Genomic DNA, 15,588 nt, shown 5'->3' with positions numbered 1-15,588 from the left:
ACCAGCTAGACTGCTAGGGTGTTCCAAATTCAAGCATGTAATTTTCAATAAAAGTAAAAGGCCTCGGGCTTTATGCCTTCATTTCTTCCATTCCTTGTAGTATAGATATATTTCAAAGTAAAAAAGGATAAAGAAAATGGCCTGAAGATGCACAGAAGTTATTTTAAGTAACTCTAAAATAATATTATTGCTACTGCCCGTCTTTCCTTGTTTTCTCCATCCTTTCTCTTGTTGCTCAAATTGATGTTCAATAATAGAATACAGAGAAAATTTACTTTGTTATTTCCTAGTGTCAGAAAAAATAACCCACAAACACCAGAGGTTTATGTCCAAAAAGGAGACAGAGGAGTCCTGTAGCTTTATTCGAATAAAGGGAGAGGTCATGGGCATTTCCCATGGGGTCTCTCAAATTGTTAGGAGGATGCAGCCTCCTTTTTATCCTAATTTCCTGGCCGCGTTTTCCTCTCTCTTTCCCCATTGGCTGAGGTACTTGAGAGGTACAGACTTCCTGAATCGCTTAATACAAACCCCCTTTCTAATGTGTACCACCCCCCATTTTTTCCTTGTGTCTCTGTTCTTTTTCTCTAAATTCAGGGATTAGCACAGTCTTGAGTGAGTAACAGTCTGTGTCAATTTAGTGGAATTCCTATGGAATTTATGGTTCCTCCCATTGCTTCTTTCACCTCTCAGTATCTGGCTTTATCTACCATCAGGCCCACAGTTTGCTTGTAAAGACACCTCCTCCTCATTCCTTTCACTAGGTTGCATTTCTTTTAATTGTTACACAAAATGATCACATAAAAGCAGCATAAACAATGTTGCATTGTCTTTGAACCTTCACTAAATGTATTTGATTTCCCAGGTCATTTGAAATATTAGAAGCTCTTTTCAGGAAAATGAGGTAAAAGCAGCTCATGATTTTTGACATAAAATAAATTTGTAGCCATCACCAAGAATTAGGATAATTTTGCTGAGGATAAGGTAATTTGAACTTCTTTTTATAGTTTCAAAGGTGCTTTTTCTCATGTTTACTCAATCTAATTTCTTCTCCTTTTCTTTGCTTTTAATAGTTTACACCTATAAAGATTTTTGAAATTTTGTAGGAAATTAATTCCATATATTTTGATTATACGGAAAGAGGAAAATATTTGTTTCTATAAACCCTTGCCCGCACAAGTAGCCCTTACAAATGGTTATGATACCTGGACCTTACTGCTGATTATTTTGTGAATGCAAATATAACCAAAAATCCCATTGGTCTCATGATCACTACATTGCTGGATTTTATTTCAGTATAAAATTACTCTTGAAGATTTTGTTATAGGAACCTGACAACAGGAACACCTATGTCCTTTGAGAAAATGTGAGGTATGGCTTAGCTTTTGAACACTTAAGTAACACTTTAAAAGGCTGCAGTAAATAAATATTTGTAGTCAGATCGAGCTATTGAGATCAATGGCCGTGTTCCCCCTTGGGTCGGGTTGTGCCGGCGGGGCGCGGGAACCCCTCCGAGCGGCCCCGCTCTCCCCGCCCGCCCCGCTGCGCCGCGGCCCCGCCCCGCATAACGAGGGCTTCCCTGCTGCTCCCGGTGCTGGGGCTGCGAACGATGTCTCTGCCAGGGGCCGCGGCGGCTGCGGAGCTCATTTTCTATGTGAATGGGAGGAAGGTAAGTATAGCCCGGAGAAAGAGGGGCTGCTGTGCCAGAAGGAACCGTGAAGGGCACAGATTTGGCTTCCTCAGACTTATTCATGGGAGTGAAACTGAATCCTCACACAAACCTCCAGAAGAACAGGCATGGTTCCATCCCATTTTGGCTAGTTCTGCTGTGTTTGGAAGAAAAAACGAGTCAAAGTGAAACACACTTTCAGCTGGGTATCAAACTTGGCTGGTAAGCAAACCACTTTTTTCATTTGGATGTGTCTGGCTTCTCGTCTTTGATGGTGTCAGGTTTTCAGAGGCACAACTGAAAGCAGGACTCCGGTGCCCACATTTGGACTATTGACCATAAAGATAATATTGCAAGGCCTGGTTGTTGATCCAAAGCAACTGTACAGAACTAGCTGATTCTAAGGGATGGAATAAGAAATACTGTACTCGATCAAGAATGTGTGTATTTCTGTTGCTCTCTGTTGTCATTTTTTTACAGCTCATGAAAGTTACTATAAATAAAACTAGAAAATAAATTGCTACTGCTGATAGCCTTACAGGTTCCTCCAGTGTTTATTCCAGTACGTCAGAGTGCCAGGGAGACTTTAAAATCTGCAAATCATTACTTAGTTCATTATGCTGTCTCTAAAGTTCTGCTGCATTTTTCTTTCTAATGTGGCTGAAGGTCAGTTCCCTCAGTATAACATTTCACTGAGCAGCAGTTATTTTTAGTACTTGCAAGGTACTTTTAGTACTAACACTTCTTTTCTGGAAACGTATCTGTCTGAAAAGGGATTTCCAGAAGGAGCCCAAACTCTCCTGCAGTGTTTGGCAATTAGTGTAGTTCTATGAGAGGGAGCCAGAGAAGGATTCTCCTCTGGCTTTTGTGGGAGTGTAGCCTGTGCCCTGAATTTTGAAAGGCCTTGGTTTCTTACTTAAAGCTTGTTTTTACTTTCTTACTGTAGGTAATAGAGAAAAATGCTGATCCTGAACAAATGCTCTTATCTTATCTGCGAAAGAGGCGTATCCTTTTCTTGTCTATTCCCTAAAGTCACTCGTGAAAGCCTTATTCAAGCAAAATTTCCGTAAGTTTTAATTCAAGGCTTAATTACCAGATTAAGGAAGTTGTGATTCCTTTAAGATAAATCAACCATACTAAATGATGTCTCTTTCTTAATCCAAATATTCTTCAACTGAGCTGCTGTACTTTTAGCCTAGTTTCTTAACACACAAAGTTATGCCATCAGGCACAATGAGTATGTGTCCGTGTTCCTCCCCTTCTACCTCATGGTCAGTATACAAAAAGCTTGACAGAATAGAAGTCTCCAAGTTCTGTAATAGTCTCACTCCTGGTAAAGGGGAGATCGTGTGATGAGAACCTGAAGCTGATGGAATTTTGAGGAGCACAAAGGCATCTTCCTTTTGGTGGCTTTGGAACATTAAATTAGCTGGTTGTTGATTCACAGCTTCAGGTTGAACACTGTTCCAGATTCACAGAAATGAGCACTTCTCTCAGAAGTGTGATCTTTCAGATGAGATGCAAGGCAAATATCCTGACTATAAATGGGCCTTCTGGGAGAAACTGGGATATTGATTTTAGTGTTCCCCTGGAATTTCAGATATACAGCTGGTTTGCCCATTACACATTTCTTCTTTCCATATTTTCGCTTGGAAAACTATTTTTCACTTCCCTTTTCTGTCCCAACTTACTCCTCTTCCAAAATAAGCCATAATCAAGTTTTCTGTTGAGAAGATGATTTTGGTCATGTCATTCCTGAGCTTCAATCTTGCTTTCACTGAAAATTTTGTTCCAATAAAAAATTCCAATAAAATATAGAAAGGAGTCTGATACATATGCTATGATACAAAACTGATTCTATGTTCCTTAGAGGTTTAGGAAAAAAGGTGGTCTCAAGCCTTTGAGCAGAATAAAGACCAGAATGGAACTGCATAATTATTTTCCCTAATGACAGCATTTTCAGTCCATCTTACAGGAACTAAGTATGGCTGTGGAGGAGGTGGCTGTGGTGCCTGCACAGTGATGATATCAACTTATGAGCCAGCTTCCAAGAAGATACGGTATCCTTAACTGAATATTTTGAAAACCACAGAGAATTTTATGATTGTAGATACCATTTCCAGATATGAAACTTTAAAAACAGAGTTGTAGAACTTGTACGTAATAGTAAAAGAATCTAGAGGAAGGGTCACTGTAATCCAAGAAGAGAATGCTATTAAAATTACTTTGGTTCAGCTATATTGTAAATTTGCTGAACTATCATACTCAAATGCTTGATTTACTTATATATACTGACAGCCCCTGCAAGGAGGTTTTAGGAGGCATTAATATAAGACCCTTTGGCATGACCACTGGAATGTGGCTCCTCCCTGCAGCTCTGTATGGTAGTTTAACTCCAGCTGGTAACTGAGGACCAGGTAGCTGCTTGCTCACTCCCCCCCAGTTGGATGGGGAGAGAAACAGAAGAGCAAAAGAGAAAACTCATGGTTTGAGAAAAGACGTTTTAATAGATAAAGCAAAAGCTGGTTGTAGAAACAAAGCAAAGTAGGTAATTTACTCACTACTTCCCATCGTCAGGCAGATGACCAGCCATCACCAGGGCAGCAGGACACCATCATCTGTAATGGTTATTTGGGAAGGCAAACACAATCACTCCAAACCTTTCACCCTTTCTTCTTCTTCTCTTGGCTCTATATGCTGTACATGATTCCATATGGTATGAATATGACTTTGGTCATTTTGGGTCAGCTGTCCCATCTGTGTCCCCTCCCAGTTTCTTGTGTCACTCGGCCTCCTCCTTGGTAAGCTATGTAAGCCCTTCTCTGCAGTAACTAAACATCCCTGTGTTATCAGCAGTTTCCAGCACAAATCCAAAACACAGCCTTCCACTGGCTACTGTGAAGAAAATGAGCTCTATCCCAGCCAAAACCAGCATACTGTCATATCATTGGTGGGAAGGTAGGGTAGGCAGAAGTTTGAGACTTACCAGCCCTTTAATACTGAACTCTATCCCTTTCACCCCACCCACAAAAAGAAATATTTTGAAACTCAAAATCCACGTTTCATAAAGCTAAAAATTGGAATAAATTGCTTTCAAGTTGAGAAAACTCCAATCAAATTGTTAAGTGGTTACATGCCATTGTGCACTGAAGTGTTTATTAGGTGGGGGGAAAAAGCGTTCCAGTCGTCCTTTTGTACAGTTGCATTACATTGGAATGCAACACAAATGAAAATGTTTAAAGGTAATGAAAGAGCTGAAATTAAAGCAGATGGACTCTTGAAAAGAAACATTTCAACTCTATTAAAAAAAACAAATAATTTTATAAAAATTATTAAATGCTTTGAAGAATTTTCGTTTTGGGGTGTTGTTCCTATTTAGTATGATATTTATTTTACATCAGAATTTGGATCAGAAGTTTGATTATAAACTTGAAGCAATAATTCTTTACTTCCTTCCTACACCAATCTTCCCTTCCCTACCTTCCTCCTCCAAAATACAGTTGACAGATTGCTTGTGGGCAAGAGAGACAAGAGGGCAATTAGAAAAGACTGAACTATTAAGGAAGATGTAAATTCTGTGGAACTGTCCTCATAGATACGTTTTTATACCGGGGACAAGAGACATAGCTAGAAAGTGATCCCTTCTCATTCCAAATGTTGATAGTGGCTGCTTTGTAAGTATGAGCTATGTCTTGGTTGACTGAAAAATAATATTCACACTTGTTTATTAAAATAATATTAATGTTCTTTTTTCTCCTTTGTGTTCCAAAGACACTATTCGGCCAATGCATGTTTGCTTCCCATTTGCTCCTTGTATGGTGCAGCAGTGACTACAGTGGAAGGTGTTGGAAGTACAAAAACCAGGATTCATCCAGTTCAGGTGAGAGTACAGTATCACCATATAAAAGGATTTCTGATTTCTTTTTTGTATGGGATGGCTTTAGTGACAGTGCTTTTAGGGCATGGGAATTTCTTAAGATGGTTGCTTTCCCTGCTAAATGACAACAGAGGACAACATTGGTTTCTGGTGGTTGATTAATCAAGGCTGATGACATATGGCTCATAATGGATCTTACTTTAATATTGACAGTCTGATCAAGTAGTTGGTATGTAAGGATTGTTGGAGTGAGTCAGGCTTTGCTCTGTTTGGGTTAATGGCACATCTTGGACAATGTCTCTGGCTCATGTTTTAGTATAAATGCAAAAAGACAGAAGTCCACTGAAGGTTAATTAGCTTCTTTAGTAAGATGTGCCTGAACATCACGCCCAAAATAATTATTCTCATTTGATATTGCTTAAAGTGTTTTATTCAAAATTCTGATTTACTATGAAGGCAAACTTTTTGTATGGCATCTCCCATTTAAGAGAGCATTTATTAGAATGGAGGTGAGTGCTGGAAGGAGTGCTGTTTGTGGTATTTCATTTCAGGAAAGACTTGCCAAGTGCCATGGCTCCCAGTGCGGTTTCTGCACGCCTGGAATGGTGATGTCCATATACACTTTGCTAAGAAACCACCCAGAACCAACTTCGGAGCAGATGATTGCAGCTCTGGCTGGTAAATATTGCCACTTGTTAGTTTGCAGGTGTGAAGCATTTCTTCAGGTGCTTTGTGTATGTGAGTGCCTGTCTGTGTGAGTACACGTGCCTGCATGCATGGATGATGTACTCTTACAAATTGTGCTTCTCAGCTTCTGCTGCTGGATGCAGACTTTGTATTCCCTGTCATTCTTTTCTCCTGGAAAATGAGACATGGAGCTGTGGATTTTTTCAGGTGTTCAAAACATCCCCATATATGTCTTTTGAAGTGCTTTAAATCAGATGAGCAAAAATGATGTCCTCTTGGAGAAGGACCTGCATCTGAGCATCTCCAAGGTCCCTTTATATCTGGAGCTGGGAATGTCATAAGCCTCACAGGGCAGCCCCTTTGCAGTAGGATTAAAACAGACAAGGCAGAGAGATGCAGACTATCTTCAGTAAGGGAAAGTGTGAACATTTATTGTACGTAAAATAGCCTTCTGTCATCTGTTGTGCTCTAGAGTCACAGTGGAGCCAAAGACATTTCCTGTTGCTGTGTGATGAACTTAGAGGTGTAATGTTAACTTCTTTCACCTCTAGAAAAAAGTCAGGGGGAAAGAGAACAACATCTTGAGTGGGTGAAGAATATTGTACAATCTCTTATTGTCCTGCATACTGAGCTGTAGCCAGCGTTCACTCTAGTGCAGATCTAAAGTATTTCATACTCCCCTTGAAACAAGCATGTTTTTTGTCAGGAGCTGCGGGGTTGTAAGTCTTGTGACACTGTTCTTTTTTTGTGTTTCTGAGAGCTAACAGTTCTCCTTGAGCTTCAAAAACACAAGACTCACATAAAGACATGACATTCTAAAGCCACGTGCTTTAGAGCAAAGCCTTTTCTGACTGATTTCCTTTCTTCAGGGAACTTGTGCCGCTGTACTGGATATAGGCCAATCCTGGATGCCTGTAAAACCTTCTGTAAGGTAAGAAGTAGTGGCGATAGGATTACTAGATTGGGCCTATCAATGTATGTGCATGTACGAGCCATCAAGATTTTCATTAAGATCATCACTTCCCTCTGTTAAGAGATGTAGTTCTGAGTAAATGGCCTAACCCATTACAAAAATTGATTAACACAAATGAACATGGTGTCTAGCCTGGATTATGAAAACTAATCTGAAGTAACTCCATGTGGTTTACTGTGGGTTAGTACTGGCATGAATAAAAGCAGAATTTCAGTCCAGGTTCTTAGTAATTTATCATGCAATGCAATGTGTCAGAAACCTACAGAGAAGAAACGGGAGTGAACAGTTGGTAGAGGAAGCAATACAGACCATCTACATCTGCTTTCACAATGTCAGCTGAATTCCACATAGTAAGAATTATTTTGTATTAAGGACTTCAACATCTGATGTTTTAATTTTTTTTTTTAATATCACTTCTTTAACACTTAATCCTTCTAATTCAGCTTGTTCTTAAGCTTCATCTAGAACTTTATTGAAATACAGAGTCACTCTTATCAGCTTTAACTCACTGCCATTCTGGGCAGTATTTCACTAAAGGGATATTCCTATTTTAGGAATCCATTTGTTGTCAAAGGAAAGCGAATGGAAAGTGTTGCTTGGATCAGGAAGATGATTTGTTTGACAACAAAGAAGAGAAGGTAAAGTTTTAAGTATATTACCTACCCTGCTTCAATATAAAACTTAGAGAATGAATATTGCATATATTATTTGAAAAATAAGACATTTTATTATTCCTCACAAGAAATTTGGAAATATTTTGAAAACTGGAGGATTCTATATGTATATTTTTATGAGAAGGCAGTGCCTATCAGATAGTTGGTATAAGGCAGTTTGGATCTCCAGAGCTGAGATTTGAACAGCTCTTCAGGTTCAGTAATATTAATAGTCTCAGATCCACCCATACAGTGAGAATTACAATGTGCAAGACATTCAGGCATATGTGAAATTTGCTTAAATCAATGATCAGTGTCTAAGTACTGATCTCTTAGGAAAACTGCTGACTTGAGTCTGAAGAATTGATATGCCCTTAAAAATTAGAGCCATGATTGTGATTTTACGTGAAACATCTTGTCCATACAAATATTTCACTTTGTTCTCAATTTTCTTTCAATAGTATCTGATCTGCTTCTTTGGGTTTTGAGTACTCTAGGTTGGCATGAAACTACTTTGTTATAGTAGAACTACAGGAAGCCTGTACTTAGTCCTTCAGTTGCTTGCTTCGCAACTGTCATTTGTGTTAGCAGTAAAATTCAAGAAAATGTTATTGAACATTTCTTTCACCTCAGCACCTCCAAATGATGCAATGTGATTTAATAACAAATCCGAAGGATAATGAAATGGCTAATTTTTTACTGACTTCACTGGGAGTCTCCTGGTTTGCTTTTGCTTTTGCTTTTGTTGTTGTTTTATGAAATTAATGATGAGAGAAAATTCTTGCTCTTTGCATGTCTTCTTTCTAAGGTCTCCACTAGCCTGTTTTCGACAGATGAATTCCAGCCCTTAGATCCCACCCAGGAGCTTATATTCCCTCCAGAACTAATGGTAATTAATGGTAACTTTTGCTACTTATAGACTATTCTTAAGATCTGCTCAGAATTAATTCTTAAGTCCAGCTTAGCAGTAATTCATCAGAAAAAATGTCAAAATATTTTAATGTCCAACCATTATTATACTTCTTTTTGGTTTTTTGTCCAGTAAGCTTTTTGAATATTCACATACAAAAAAAAAAATCATATTGGGAAAATGAAGGTGCAGATCTTGGTGTTAGAGAAGATGAAGAAGCAACCTAAACTGGGTTTTCAGTCCAGGAGCTGAAGATACATATACTTTACAGTAAACCGAATGGCAAACACTATTTAACATTGGAAAACAATTTTGTGGCTTAACAGTTTTGTTAGTCTTTTCTGAGATAGCCACCCAGATCAGGGAGTGTTTAGCCCCAGTGATTAAGGAATGTCAAAGATATAAACAGCTGGAATGGAAAGTGTTAGGCATCCCTAATTATTGGCAGTAGTATTTGCCCTAGAAAAACTGAAAGCTGTTTGTTTTACTTTATTGTCAGTGTAGAGATTCAAAGCCAAATTCTCTGTAGTTAGCTGACTGCTTCTGGAGAAATGTTGATAACTGTAGGATGGGAGTTATTAACTGTGTGTTTGTACCAGCACTGGTTCACAAGCTGTCTCCAAGAGATCAGTGAACAGTGCTAGAACAGCCAGAGACACTTCAGTGCATGCATAATCTAGAAAGGGATGCTGCTGTCAGTGTCATTGGTGACCTCCAAGCAAGCTAAGTGGGCAACACCTCCCTAAGTATTTTTATCACTTTTCTAGCAGTTTTAGCAATTGCTATTCCTACATCTTTTGCTTGGGGACTATTTCTTATCAATCTTGTTTTTTACCCCATTGGAATTACTTGAAGACATTTCACCCACACAGTCTAGAATTTCACCACTGTGCAAAGATCCAGCGTAGTATTTCTGTCCCATTTTTGTCCAGTTTTGAAGGATTATGTAGAACTGCTGTTAAGAACATTTTTGACTTTCAGTCTAGTGTCTATTAGACCTCACACCTGTCTATATGTCTAAATATTTAAATCTGCCATGTTTCTCCATCAGAGAATGGCAGAAAATCAACCAAAAAGAACTCTGCTTTTTCGTGGGAAGCGAGTGACATGGATTTCTCCTGTAAGCTTGGATGAGCTACTGGATCTGAAAGCTGCCCATCCTGAAGCACCTCTTGTGGTTGGGAACACCAGTGTGGGTATGTATGTGATCAGAATGGCTCCTGTTGCTGTATTTCCAGTGTGCATGAGAGGAGTGGGGCTACATTTGTTGTTCTTTTTGCATCTTCATCCTTAAGCTTACATTCCACTATGTGGGAGTCATCATTATGGAAAAGCCTTTTGTCTAAGTCTATTCTTATGTTGTAGGACCTGAGATGAAATATAGAGGTGTGTTCCATCCAGTTCTTATTGCTCCTGCAAGGATCCCAGATCTGAATGTGCTGAAATACACAGATGATGGTTAGTAGACTTTACTTTATTCAGAAATAGGAGATTTCTTTGCAGTAAGGAATGCTGCACCATTCCATAGCACTGAAGGTGTGAAATGCTGTGCAACTCATTCCTAAGCATGCTTGGTTCTTTCCCAGGTCAAGGGGGCTGTTGCCAACATTCCAGTGCAGGATGGTTTTGTCTTCGCAATGCAGCGCAGAGCTGACCAGCAATATTAACTTGGGCCTTAGTGCAAGGGTGATTATTCTGGTAATACTGGTTCTGGTGCCAAGTCATGCAGTATGTGCTTTCTGATTGCTGTGCTGGGCTCTGCAGGTTAGCCGAGAGAGACCCATACAGAACCACAGTGAGAGTTAGCCTGTGGCATGCTTGTTTACATTAGAAAAAGGCTGTGATTAAACTGGCATTGCTAATATGCATTGACTAATCTTGTTCTCAATCATAACAGCATTAATTATAATAGGTTAAAATTTTGTACCTCAACTTACTTGTTTATAAGCGTGGAGGTTTTTTTAGTTAAAATTAGACCCAGGCTTTGGGTTTTAAATAAATTCTGGTGGATTAGAAATACAACTAGAAATAGGTTTCAACTTACTATAATAGTCTAAATTAATTGAATAAAAATTACCTTGTAGAAGTTTACAGCCAAAGTTTTAAGGAAAGTCATATCTGATGAAATTACTTCCTATGTGCCTGAAGCCACTTTTTTAAAGTGGTGAGCTGTGTTTGATAGTTCTGTCATTGCATTTAGAATACGTATTTTATTTCAGATTGGTCATCCAGTTCTATTCAAAAACTAGTTTTTCCTTAGCTGAAAAGTAGCTAGAAATTGAAAAGAAGGTGGGAGAATGGTTACTGCTTTATTAAAGTGTGTAAATAAAACCTAGATATGCAAAGGTGAGACTTACTAGTTCAAAAACAAGAGATATGCAGTTCAGTTTGCTAGCCAGAAATAACATTTCCTCTCCTTAATCAGATTTAAATGCAAAACATGTTTTGATTAAATTTTGCTTTTAAATACAAAAAATTTAACATTGCTTTGCTTGATTAAAATTAATTAAATTTATATATATTTTCATTTATATTTTTTATTGAATCCCAGTATTCATTGAAAACATACATCTATTATGCAAATAATTATTTTGAATAGAAAGGAACTGTGTACCATTTAAAAGAAAATTAGAAGTATAATCTTACAAAAAAATCTTTAATAAATGCATATAAGTTGTCTTTCTAGTGGGAAAAAGAATACTATCTTCATTGTTAGGACCGTTAGGGGTTTTGTTGCCAATGCTACCTACCCACACCTTAGAAGAATACCTAAAAGGTACATATGCAAAGCTAGATCAAATTACGATGAAAATCGTGCTTAAAAATAGGAAGAGTCTGTTGAAAGCATTTTGAAGCTGACTCACCTTTGTGTGAAACCTCTCCTAAACGTTTACTCAGTCAAAGCAAGATGCAAGGGAAAAAGAGTTGGGATTGCAAGGTGCAGCTGGAAGCAGAGAAAGGATTTCCCTTTATGCAGAAGAGGTGAGGTATTAGTTCATTCTCATCATTTCTAGAGATTTCACCCTCAGTCTCCTGAAATGAAAGGTTCCAGTTCCTTTAAAATGCAAAGGCCTCTTTCCTTTTATCTGCCTGTAGCCCACGTGAGCTGTCCTAGTCTACAGTCTGAACACACTTTAAAACCCAGGCAGTGAAGCAATGCACACATTACACTTTCATCATCTTTTGGTTACAGGATTAACTCTGGGAGCTGCCTGCAGCCTCTCTCTAGTGAAAGACACCTTGACAAATGCAATTGTGGAGTTCCCTGAAGAGAAGACAAGGGTTTTCCATGCTGTCTTGCAGCAATTAAGAACTCTGGGAGGAGAACAGATAAGAAATGTTGCTGTATGTTGTGAATGACTTGCAATTAAAATTTGAAAAAATTGTGATAAATGTGAAATTGATCCTGACTACATGCAAAACTTGCATTTTAAGTTTTGATTTTGCCATGAATTTTCTATCAATACCTCTTTTTTGAGCTTTCAATATGTATAAATGTACATATATTCTGCATGTCTTATTGTCACTTAACATAAAAATATGAAGGTTATAGAGAAAGGTAACATAAATTACTTTCTTTTTTTCCAAGTCATTTGGCGGAAACATCATAAGTAGAAAATCAACCTCAGACTTGAATCCAGTTCTGGCAGCCAGCAACTGCATGCTCAATCTGGCTTCAAGAGGTAGGATGAAATAGCCTGTCTCTGTACCATAAATGAAGTTTTAAGTGTTTAAAGGACTCATGGAGGTTTAGGTTCCTTGCAGAATTTTGTCATCTTCTCTTCTGAAAAATTTAACTTTCATGACATATATCGTAGAACAACAAGTATGGTCACTTTTAGAATAAAATATCAGAAGGAAAAAGCAATAGCATTTCTTTCTTTCTGGCCTCCTGGAAATGTTCAGAATCTCAGGGGAAAAGCAAACAAAGAAAAGAAGAAATAAACCCAAAACCTAAACAACAAAAACCCCACCCCCTAATAATTTTTTACTTTTGCAGCATTTCTTTGCCACTCTGTTTGCTTCCTCATTTTTTATGTTTTAGAATGAAAGGTAGTAAAGACAGCAGCTGCAGGGATTTGGAACAGATTGACAGGAGTGAGGGTGGAAAATCATGGCAGTATCGAAAGGGAGGATTACAGAATGGGGATTGACCTCTGGGTACTTTTTTAGGAATCTGGTATTATGATGTTATGGAAGATGGAGCAACTATTTGAATTTATAGAACATATCACTGATAAGTTTTTATGGACACTGTAGTGGTTATTTACTCAGGAAGGCAGCAGGTATTTCTTGCCAACTAAAATACTATTGATATGTGTTAATTGCACAATTGTATGGAATTTTCTGGATTTCGGATTTTTTTTTTAGGACAAAAGCGACAGATTCCTGTGAGTGATATTTTTGCAGATGGAGTTGGTAACAATACCATTACACCGGAAGAGATCTTAGTCTCTATCCATATTCCCCATTCTAGGAAGGTAAGTTGTTAGTTTGTTTAGATTTGCTTTAAGCAGAGTTAAAGACTATGAAATAAAGAGCAGAAGGGGGCATAATCCATCTGTTTAAACTAGCAGTGTTACTGCTAGCTTTCTGAATTCCTTATGTTTATTCATTTCAGTGCCATACTGTCTCTCAGTTTCAGCCAAAAAACACAACTCAGCAGGTAGCTGGCGATGCTATATAAAGAGTAAAATTTAGACAACGGTTTGTCCTAAAATGGTGAGGGCAATAGCAATTGTCTAGATCCCCTACAGAAAAGGGTCTTGGACAAGCTGCCATAGTGCTTACCAAAGCAGGCTGTTCACCTGTGATATGGCTGGCATCAAGTAGGTAAAGCACTGTTGTCTCTTGAGGATTTTTCTTTAAAATGGGATTAGATTGGATGTCTGTGTGGCAGTTCCATAAATGTTGTTGAACTGAATGATAGTCTTTAACTAATACTGGGTTTGCAAGAGTGGATAGGGGATCTTCTAAGAGAATTATGGGTCCTGTTATCTGAATACTGAAGTTTGGCAATACTTTGAAGCCTCTAAACTTACGGCCTTGTTATAAATACAACTCCACTCCACAAGATCCCTGTCTTCCAGCTATTTACCATGAAAAATCTAGGTCATCTGAACTGTATAGGTGATGGAGGATTGGGTATGAGTTGCTAGAAAATCAAAGATGGTAAAGCTACTGAAAGGTCAAGAGAAGAATGTGCATGGTCTTGAATGCTCAGGAAATTGAATTTGTGCTTTTCATTTTTTGTTCTCTTGCTTCACATAGTGCAATAACAAGTTCTGCTTTCAGATACTTACATGTCTGCACTTCATCTTGCTCAGGGGGAGTATGTCTCTGCATTTCGACAAGCACCAAGACGGGAAAATGCTCTTCCAATAACCAATGCTGGGATGAGAGTCCTTTTTGAAGAAGGTACAGACATTATAAAGGATCTAAGCATTTTCTATGGAGGTGCTGTCTCGACAACAGTCTGCGCAAAACAAACCTGTTGGACACTTATTGGAAGGTAAAATTTCTCTGTCTTGTCTGTGTCTCTGAGTAAATGGACTTTGAAAGCTTTGGTTCATGTTCCTTGGGACATGAAAATGCAGAAGGATTTCATTTGCCTGACTGATGCCTTGTATGTTCAAGTGAATGATCAAGCCTTAATGATGACTTTTCAGGATTGTTACGTTTTGGAGTTTGCACACGAACGCCAGTGTGAATTATGCAGAGAGATAAGACAGATGAGCTGTGAGATAGGTGGATGAGATACACATCAGTCAGTTGTGCACCTAAATCCAAATATTGGTAAATTACGCTGTATCTTTGTACATTTGATAATCCCCTCATATCAGTGTTCGTGAGTCTTTCAGCTTGTGTCTAAAAGCTACACAGTTTGAGAAGTTCAGATGTGCCCAATAAAGTTAGAAGCACAAAGTCAAGTCTTCACTTTTTCAATACCTCTTCATCTACAAGGTCCCAGTAATCTCAAGAATTAGTCCCCGATTTTCCCTCCCAGTTTGCAGCACCTTTCCAAGCTTTGGAGGAAAAAAATTGCAAATAATTCAAGCAGCATAAAAACAGCACTAAACAAAGCCCCACTGGCCTGTTTTGCCACTTAATATGCAACTGTTTCATTAGTTGAAGTGCTCATTATTTTTTGATCCCTTACATGATTAAATTTAGTCTAACAGACTAATGTTTTGATATCTAGGGCTGTGTAACTACAGAGAATTAACAGTGTTGAGATACTTGAAGAAGACAGCCCTTTCAGGAAATGTAACAACTAATTAGATCCCTTGAAAGTATCTACATTTTGCATCTATATCTTCTTTTCTTCAAATGTAGGATACTTTCTGTAATATGGTGAGAATCTGTAAGACAGCTAAAGCAGCTTTAAAGCTGTAATAGGGTTTGTTTAATTATTTATTTGTTTATTTTAAAAATGCTGGCATAGCACTTAATTCCATTTACTTACAGGAGCTCAGTTCTGTGAGCAGCATTGATCCACATCATCTTAAAAATTGTAGACATTAATAGAATCAATATTTTGGCTTCACTGTGAGCAGGATTATGCCTGTGGTCCATGGTACACATATATTACTGCAATTTGTATTTACTTTTTTATTAGTCCTGGTCTGATTGTATCTATTATTCTTCCTAACAGACACTGGAATGAAAAAATGTTGGATGAAGCATGCAGACTAGTTCTTAAAGAAATTGCTCTTCCAGGTTCAGCTGGAGGTGAAAATATAGACTATAAGAAAACTTTGATGGTCAGTTTCTTCTACAGATTTTTCCTGGAAGTATCGCAGTCATTGAAGACAATGGTAA

At 38.1% G+C, this 15,588-nt stretch overlaps 1 protein-coding gene across 5 annotated transcripts in view; it reads left to right on the top strand.

Moving 5' to 3' along the window:
• Positions 1-1,557: 1,557 nt before the first annotated feature.
• AOX1 (aldehyde oxidase 1) overlaps positions 1,558-15,588 on the top strand; it is a 39,758-nt gene continuing 25,727 nt past the window's right edge. For 2 of the 5 annotated variants that reach the window (XM_008629842.2, XM_017728357.1), the window contains exons 1-15: positions 1,558-1,666; positions 2,613-2,670; positions 3,630-3,726; positions 5,438-5,546; positions 6,095-6,221; positions 7,100-7,161; positions 7,758-7,841; positions 8,665-8,745; positions 9,818-9,962; positions 10,132-10,224; positions 11,960-12,111; positions 12,356-12,449; positions 13,138-13,247; positions 14,094-14,278; positions 15,422-15,584. In XM_008629842.2, coding sequence (XP_008628064.1) covers positions 1,607-1,666; positions 2,613-2,670; positions 3,630-3,726; positions 5,438-5,546; positions 6,095-6,221; positions 7,100-7,161; positions 7,758-7,841; positions 8,665-8,745; positions 9,818-9,962; positions 10,132-10,224; positions 11,960-12,111; positions 12,356-12,449; positions 13,138-13,247; positions 14,094-14,278; positions 15,422-15,584 — 1,620 coding nt within the window. In that variant the 5' untranslated portion in view covers positions 1,558-1,606. The other 3 variants (XM_017728337.1, XM_017728345.1, XM_017728351.1) reach the window with 3 other exon arrangements.

Source organism: Corvus brachyrhynchos, unplaced genomic scaffold, assembly GCF_000691975.1.
Source record: "Corvus brachyrhynchos isolate BGI_N302 unplaced genomic scaffold, ASM69197v1 scaffold370, whole genome shotgun sequence".
Classification (NCBI taxonomy): domain Eukaryota; kingdom Metazoa; phylum Chordata; class Aves; order Passeriformes; family Corvidae; genus Corvus; species Corvus brachyrhynchos.
This window is presented reverse-complemented; position numbering and strand designations above follow the sequence as displayed.